The 8,706-nt window shown below is 46.0% G+C and overlaps 1 protein-coding gene across 1 annotated transcript; it reads right to left on the bottom strand.

Moving 5' to 3' along the window:
• Positions 1-56: 56 nt before the first annotated feature.
• Positions 57-7,668, bottom strand: LOC307238038 (major facilitator superfamily domain-containing protein 12-like). Its single transcript, XM_080010882.1, is given in 12 exon segments — positions 57-198; positions 498-628; positions 733-827; positions 1,059-1,232; positions 1,675-1,767; positions 2,760-2,852; positions 3,089-3,186; positions 3,189-3,321; positions 3,612-3,744; positions 4,646-4,856; positions 6,150-6,269; positions 7,264-7,668. Coding segments are annotated over 12 exon segments (1,470 nt in total). The 5' UTR covers positions 7,412-7,668; the 3' UTR covers positions 57-157.
• Positions 7,669-8,706: the final 1,038 nt, after the last annotated feature.

Raw genomic sequence — 8,706 nt, 5'->3', positions numbered from 1 at the left:
ATTAAAAAAAAAAAAAAAAAAAAAAGATAGTATAACAGTATCCTCCATCTGGGTGGGGGTGTGTGTGTGTGTGTAGGTGTGTCTTCGCCAGGTCGGGCTCAGTGGTAAATGGGGTTGCTCAGTTGTACTAGTTGACCGTGGTTGAGTCAGAGTTCAGCTACGGACACCCTGCAAGCCCCGAAACCACCGGAGGACGGCCTGGAGCGAGGGGGAGAGAGGGGAGGAGAGGGTCTGTTACAGATCAAGACGACATGATTCCTCCACTAGATCAGATACAAAAAATTCTCAATATAAAATCGCCTAAAAAAAAAAAAAAGGTAAAACACCAGAAGCAGAGGATGTCCAGCACCCTCCTGGAATATTTTGGAAACTGTCATTTCGGTGCGGCCCTTTCATTTCCCCTTCGAGTCTTGAAGCATTCGCCTACGTTGAACACGGCACGTTTCACTGACGTGGTCTGAGCGCTCTCCTTCCTGCGGTGTCTACAAACAACTCACGCGGTCGGATCTTGATCGGCCAGATGAGGATGGTGCAGAGGGAGAGCGTCGCCAGCACGGCCACGCCCCCGGTCACCGCCACCATGACGTAGTGGTAGAACCACACGCAGGCCGGACAGCACTGCACGGTGCTGCGCAGACACACACACACACACCACACACACACACACCCCATCATGACGCTGTCGGTTCTGTCAGTGTGTGTGAGTGTGTGTGTGTGTGTGTGTGTACTGACTGGCAGGGGTGGAGGGCCTGTATGATCATCACAGCTGCTCCATTCGCGACCTTATCTGTAAAACTCATGGCTCCGTAGACGAACGCCCCACTTTGCTGCAGAGAGAGAGAGAGAGAGAGATAAAGATAAATCTGGTTCTATCACAGGATACTCTGCAAAGGGGTCTCATGATATCAGGAAAACAACATTACATTTAATTTAACCTTTAGATTGTATGTGAATTAATTATTAAATAACACACACACACACACACACACACACACACACACACACACACACACACACACACACACACACACACACACACACACACACACACACACTACCGTCTGATTGGCGATGAGGTCGGCGGTCATGGACAGGGACATCACCAGTATGGTGGCGGACCCCGCCCCCAGCAGCACGGCGGCCCCGTACACCTGCTGGCCCATGTGCTCCTTCTCCAGCAACACCCAGTAGGAGCAGGCCAGGATGAGCAGCAGCCCCACCCAGTAGGTCATCTGCACCACCCAGAGAGAGAGGCTGAGTGTAACAGCAAGATTTGCACTTAAACACCACCCATTAAATTTGGATGGAGTGACTGATTATCATTCCAGTAGGAAGGTGCATTGTGCCCAAAAGCCCTCAGGGACTTTTAAGAACCAGCAAAAGCAAAGTGATATCAAACACAGCTGGGAAATCCAATATGACACCCAATTGATTCCCTTCATTGAAATGTAGTAGATCTGTTGGATTAATTACGATTAATATTGATTGATATTATAAAAAAAAAAGTCACATCACATCACACGGGAAGTTTCCCCGCAGATATGTGTGCCTTATGGTCATTTATTCAGTGAAACAGCTGATGGTTGTTTTTTTTTTAGTTGACACCACTTTCATCATTGGTTTTATCACAGTGTGGAAACTTCCCTCCGGGTGGAGGTGTGGAGTCAGACTTACACATTTCCCGATGAGTCTGCTGAGCGGCTTCATGATGAAGGAGAAGAGGAAGCCGCTCAGGTACATCACCAGAGGAATGGTTGCTATGAACTTCTGTTGGAGGGAAGACAGATGAGACAGGTGCGTGAGACGGACGACTGAGACGTCATGATGTCGTCACACACAGACGTACCGCATCACTGCCGGTGGAAATTTCATCATGTTGTAACTGGCATTACAAAGTGCTTCCAAAATACCAACATGTGAGAAAACTTAACTGTTAATTGTACATTTTGATGCAACAGTATAATGTTGGTACTTTCTTCTGACAGGAAGTACTTCAAAAGTCACTTTAAAAGAGGTCAGTTCACTCGTGTTGGAATGAGGAGCCGTTTATGGCCCTGATGCTGTTCAAGTCCCCGTAAAGTGAATTCAGTGATTCTGTTTCCCACCACATTATTATTTTAAACTGTTTCTCAACATTTTTGCGATTACAGATTTTTGGGGGCGGGGCTAAATCATGACTCAATAACGTATATGAGGTCATACATTGCATGCCGCCCCCCCCCCCCCCCCCCACCACACACACACACACACTACGTGAGCACCAGGTGGGACCGTCGGAAACGGAGCGTCAGTGGTGAAATGAGCGGCGCTAAAAGCCCGGCGTTTGGGATAAAACACCTGGAGCAATCGACGTCTTCGAAGCATGTGACGTTGAGTGAAGACATCAATTATGCAACGTCTCAACGGCATTTTTTTTAAACCAAAAACTGCTCTTGTCGTCCACAGGGCAGAGTTGTTGCAGCAGTTGTTGATGGATAGAGGACGAATAGAGAGTGTCATTGCAGTGTTGAACTCCACTCGGAGACTAAACTCTGTCCTCGATGCAGAGACACAAATACTCTTGTCGTATGGCCAGCGTGCTGACAGCACAACAACAACAACGATGACGAAAAGGCCTTTTTAAATACTAGATTCATAAGCCCCAATTTCAATTCAACCCTGACTATGGAACCACGCCTTTGCGTTTGAGATTCTCCCAGGAGTCACGCCTCCACATTCCCGCCGCTACGGCCGTTTTGGCACCAGCAAGCACGCGTCACCTTGGGCAGACTCAGCGTGTTGATGAGGTACATGGAGATGTAAGTTTGAGACAGGTTGGCGATGAGTCTGGTCGCCATGTAGAGACACGCCACCTGGGGGGGGGGGGGGGGGGGAGAGAGAGAGAGAGAGAGAGAGAGAGAGAGAGAGAGAGAGAGAGAGAGAGAGAGAGAGAGAGAGAGAGAGAGAGAGAGAGAGAGAGAGAGAGAGAGAGAGAGAGAGAGAGAGAGAGAGAGAGAGAGAGAGACTTAGTTTGGTTCTGTTTGAATCCTGTATTCAATCAAAGCCGCTTCCTCGGCTGCTCGATCTGATCAGTCGTCCCGGGTCCTACCTGGTAGAACGCCGGCTGTTTGAGCCAACATTTCCACTGCAGGGGAGGCTGGCGCAGCGGAGAGGAAGGGGAGCGTCCCAGGAGGGGCCTCCTCTCTCCTCCGACTCCACCACCTCCTCCTCCTCCTCCTCTTTACTCCCTCGATCTGCTTCACCAGGCCTCCGCTCTTTGGTCCCCAGGTGGAAGAAGAGAGAGAAGAGGGAGCCGATGCCCAGCATGATCACGGCCAAGTTCTGTGGAGTGCAGTTTAAATGGTAACTAACAATCACATTTCGGAATATTGAATTCATTCAGGGATGTATGTCGTACTTGTACGACCGTTAAATAAAATAAACATGGTACATGGCTACATCCACGTTATTCAGTTCTCTTCAGAGAATCTGGAGGCGGAATTTCTTATTTGAAACTGTATTTCGCCACAGAGTCCGTAATAACATTGATTCTTCGCTCTATCTAATAATAAAAGGGAACAACATTAACAGTTGTACTCCCCTCATCCTAAAGAGGGCGGCTTCCCACTGACCCTGAACACGGGGATGTCTATCGGTCCGAGCGTGTCGGTGAGGGAGGGGTTGTCTTCCTGCCCGGCCTGCAGGTGGAGCAGCAGGTAGGCCACGGCGTACACCGTCACGTTGGCGATCACCGTGAAGGAGTACCTGCACGGAGACGGAGAACAGAGAGAGGGACTCTACCAACTACACAGAAGACGGGAGAGTTCTTAAAAAAAACAAAAAAAAAAAACAAAAAAAAAAACCCAGTCAAGGTACGAGCCTAAAATGCGTGGAGAACCCAGCGGCAGTCTGGATGTGGTGACGACCATGGAGATGCCACGGAGATCAGGAGACGCCAGGAGGCTCCGCTACAGATGCTGGGCCTTGGGTGTCCGTCTTATATGAATACATTCATTGGGCCATAGAATTTCCGTTTTCTACCGTAACGATACCGAGCCGATATTAAACGTCAGATATTACGTACGATTGATTACATTTTGGTAGATGATTAACTGCGGAAAAAATAATTGCAATTAATGATTGAATTGGTTAGTTTTTGCTCATTTGATGGCACCATCATAGTATAATAACATGTCTTGCTGTTGCAGAAAATGATTTGACACTGAACATTCATACATAAAAATTCGGGCGGGCATTTCATTTACCTGAACCCGACGGATCGACCGCGCCTTATTCACATATACATACACAGTATGTTTGTTGCAACATTTCTACCCGCGGCTTAAAATCCCCACGAAGTCAGTTGGAAACACTATTTGATCATTTTGCATGATGATCACGGTGAGATGAAATAATTGCAATCAGAAGATTATGTAATAATTGTCACAGCTCTAGATATTAAAGAAAAGGCACTTGATTTAGTGCATTTTTTTTTTTAAACATTGTACGAATGTGAAAAATGGATTTGACGTCCATCATTTTGTTCCAGTCACCCCAAGCCAACAGAGTCCATGTTCAGGAAGCGTGTTGAGCCAATAATGTTGGTGTCAGCAAACATTCTAAATGTCAAATGAAAGCCTCACCTCCGTGTGTGTGCATGACCCACCTGTATGCAGTGAGCTCCACCTTGGCGTGCTCACAGGAAACCAGCTCCGGGATGAGCGACAGGTGAGAGATCTGCGTGGCGGCCCAGCCAAACTGGAAGATCACGATGAACGGAATGAAGTAGGACAGACTGACCCACTGGGGCGTCTGGGGGTCGCAGCCCAGGCACTGGTTGAAGATGAAGGCAAAGGAGAGCACCACGCTCACCGTGCCTGGAGAGGAGAGAACACACACACACACACACACACACACACACACACACACACACACACACACACACACACACACACACACACACACACACACACACACACACACACACACACACACGTCAGTGAAGGAATTGCAGGGGGTCCGCTGCAAAAATAACTGTATTTATTGTTATGAGGAAAATTTGAGTCCCTCAAATACCTTAAGGCAAATCAGTTTTAATATCTGAATGAAAAAAAACAACGGCTGAAACATGCTTCACATGTTTCAATAAAGAAAACTCCTGTCTGGCCTTATTATTATTAAAACACAGAGGTTCTTGTAAATAGACTGAATCTCACACTGTCTACTTTTCTTTGGCACCAAGACTTAATGTTTTTGGCTGTCGGTATATCCGAATGTAGTTTGTCACCCCAGGTGAGCCTGTGTCCAGTTCTTCTATGTTCGTAGGATAATCACATGTTTTTATGTCGGGTTGTTGAGCAACTTACTTTGTGTACAAAGGTGTCAAATACTTTATGTGTTTGACCCACGTGCGTCACGTGGTCGCTTTGTGCGAGAGTCTGGTGAAAACTTGGATTAATAAAATGTTTGCTGTCAGCAGAGGAGGGCATAGTCCGAACCAGCACCATATATATACACACACACAGACACACACACACACAGTATACTTTATATATAGCCCCGTTTTTTCCATTGCATTTATACTTCTATACTATGTTTTGCTGCTTTTTTATGTGTCCCTGACTTCCCTGCAGTTTTCTTCAGAGCCTGCCAATGAGCACTGCAGTACACATTGTACAGTGCCAGTATTATTGAGCAGGTCCCAAATAAAATGGATGGTTTTCACTCCACAGAATTATTCTATTCCAATAAAGGTGAAATGTTCTATTGTCACAGCAGCTCATTGGTTACAGGGAACATTAAAGGATATGTGGAAAATGTTTTTAATGCTTTTAACTGGACTTATCTGGACTTTTCTCTGTGAACATTGCACATACTGTTACACTTTAGACTGAACATTTGCACATTCCTGCACAAACTGTACAGCCTTATTTTATATATCCTTATATATTTTACTTATATTTTACTTATTGTTTTACATTTGTTTTATGTATGCACCGAACACCAAGACAAATTTCCTGCTTGTGTAAACTTATTTGGCAATAAAGACTGTTCTGATTCTGATCACTGTATTCCGCGTTCCTTGCACAACCAACTCACGGTGATGAGCAGACAAGTTCTGACAGTTTTGAAATCAGGATATTCTCTTGTCAGCTACCGTGTTCGCTCACCCACTAAGTGCCATGTCTTCCTCTTGCCGTAGTTTCCACAGCCAGGGGTTCGGTCAGATTCGTAGCCAATGAGAGGAGTGCAGATGCCATCAGCTATCTGACCGACCAGCAACAGCACGCCTGCACCGTAGAGAGAGACAAAGCACATCCATGAGCCTGGCAACGGCTGGGGACTGTTGCACTGACAGTGCGGTCATTGCAGCTAGGGGCTGGGCAATACTGACCACATCAAATATCCCAATATATATATATATTTTTTTTTTACTGGTGATTTCATAAGATATTTACACACAAGAATCATTAGTAATGTAGAGATTATGACCATGCAGAGAGAGGCATTGATTAGAAAAGTGAGAACAGTAATCCCAGAAAAAGTTCACATCACTTCATTGATATTATATTGATATATCACCCAGCCCTACATCCAGTACACCAAACAAAAGTTCTGTAAACCTAAGGCATGGGTATTTGTGATCAATAAAATATTCTAAAAGGTGTTGTGTTTCTTGGAATACTTAAAGCCTGGTAAACAGTGGCCTATAATTCAAGATGTATATATATCTATATCTATATATCTATATATATATCTATATCTATATATATCTATGTATATCTATATATATATCTATATCTATATATATCTATATATATATATATATATATTTTTTTTTTTTTAATCATTCAATGAGGAATGATCATGAGCTTTCAATGTCTAGGGCTAAATTGATGAAATTGAGTATATTATTTAGTTATTTTTATTCAATGCTCTTTGCTTGTTTCATATAATTTGATTGCCTTCTATTTATGTAAAGCACTGAGTTGCATGTTGTGTATGAAATGTGCCGTATAAAGGTTATACAAATAAAGGTTATGGTTATTATTATTATTATCTTCTATTAACGCAAAGCACTTTGACTTGCATGTTGTGTATGAAATGTGCTGTACCAATAAAGGTTATTATTAACATTCGATTTCTCTCCATCAATGGACAGTACTTGGGAGTCGCGTGTTGTGCATGGAAGGCGCAGTACAAAAGTTGTTTTTCTGTTCTAATGTTTCATCAATGGAGAAGAGCCGTTCAGAGGAGCAGCACGGCAGCAGCCTGGTCGCCCACCTGCGTAGGTGTTGGCAAAGCCCAGCACCGAGTGGTAGAAGACCAGCAGGTACGTGAACCACATAGAGGCGCACAGGTCGTTCAGGAAGTGTCCCGCCGCGTAGCTGATCCGACGGGGAACAGGGAGCGTCGCGCTGGGTTCCGACATGACGGCGGCGGACGAGGAGGAAGAAGCAGCAGCAGCAGCCGCCGCCGCCGACGCCGACCGTACGCGCGGCTTTTATCCGACTGCCCAGCTCCGCTCGGCGTGTTCCTCCGGGGGCGCTCCTCCCTCGGCGGTCGCGGTGCCGTGGATCGAGCTCGGTTAGGTGCATGTGGAAGGGGGAAACATGTTTCTTGGTCCGTCGTCCCTCCTCGGTCGGCTGACGTCGGGAGCCGGGGGGTGTTTCCTGCGTTCTTCCTCTTTTTCGCCCCTTTCCCTCCGATGCCGGCGGACTTACCTCACGCAGGGTGGCGTGCGGACGGTGTGTCGTCCGGTCGGAGCCGTCCCGGTGGTGACGGTGCCGCCACCAGCGGAAAAACAAACCCCGCCCGTTAAGAAAAAACAAAACAAAGAAAAAGAACAAAAACCGAACCGCCGCCGCCGGCACCGATGACGTAGGGAGTAGAGCCCAGCGAACGGACCAATAGGAGCCCGGGACGCCGCCGCCGTCACGTGACTCCTACCAGGAAAAAAACAAAACACAAACGAAACAAAACAAAACAAAACATAAATCGATAGTTTCGTTTTCCCTGAAATATGAAAGCAGTTTTTTTTTTAGAAATGTAAAATACATTTTTAAAAAAAACGGCACGTGTGGGTGATTGAGGCGAATCAAACGACACAACTAATAAAAAATATTTTCTTTCGCGTTTTTAACGTGCCTCAAGAATTGTGCTTCAAACGACTTTGGAAAATCGAAGACGGTGTTCAATGAATGAGGAATAAATTCAGCGAGTCAACTATTATATTTTTCTTTCAATATAATAATATCAATAACCGACTAAAGATTGTTCTTCAAAACACAAGCGTATAATAATCTCTTTCCAACCTCAGTGTGTAGGATTTAGCGCCCTCCAGCGGCGAGGCTGCAGATTGCAACAAACTACATGACCAATGACCTATGACCCCGTTCGTCCTTCCTTGGTGCATGTCCGCCTGCAAGGCAACATCATTTACGTCCCGATTACTTCGACTGTATGGACTGAATCGAAGACATCTTAAAACCCTTTCAACTGCCGCGGACACCCCCAGAAAAATTGGATCCGGTTGGCGCGAGACGTGACGTCTCGAGCGCTCCCGACTGTCTTGGTGGACAGAACAGCGCGACCGCATTGCGTGACTTCGAAGAAGCCAGCTTCCTCACGTACTCCCACACACGGCAACGGCAGGCAGCTAAAAATACAGAGAATGTCACCGCAAGGAAGGGGAAGGAGGCGTGATAATTAAAAATACGGAGAGCT

This window comes from Zeus faber (assembly GCF_960531495.2).
Source record: "Zeus faber genome assembly, chromosome: 12".
Lineage (NCBI taxonomy): Eukaryota > Metazoa > Chordata > Actinopteri > Zeiformes > Zeidae > Zeus > Zeus faber.
Note: the sequence above shows the minus strand (reverse complement) of the source record. Positions and strands in the feature narration are given on the sequence as shown.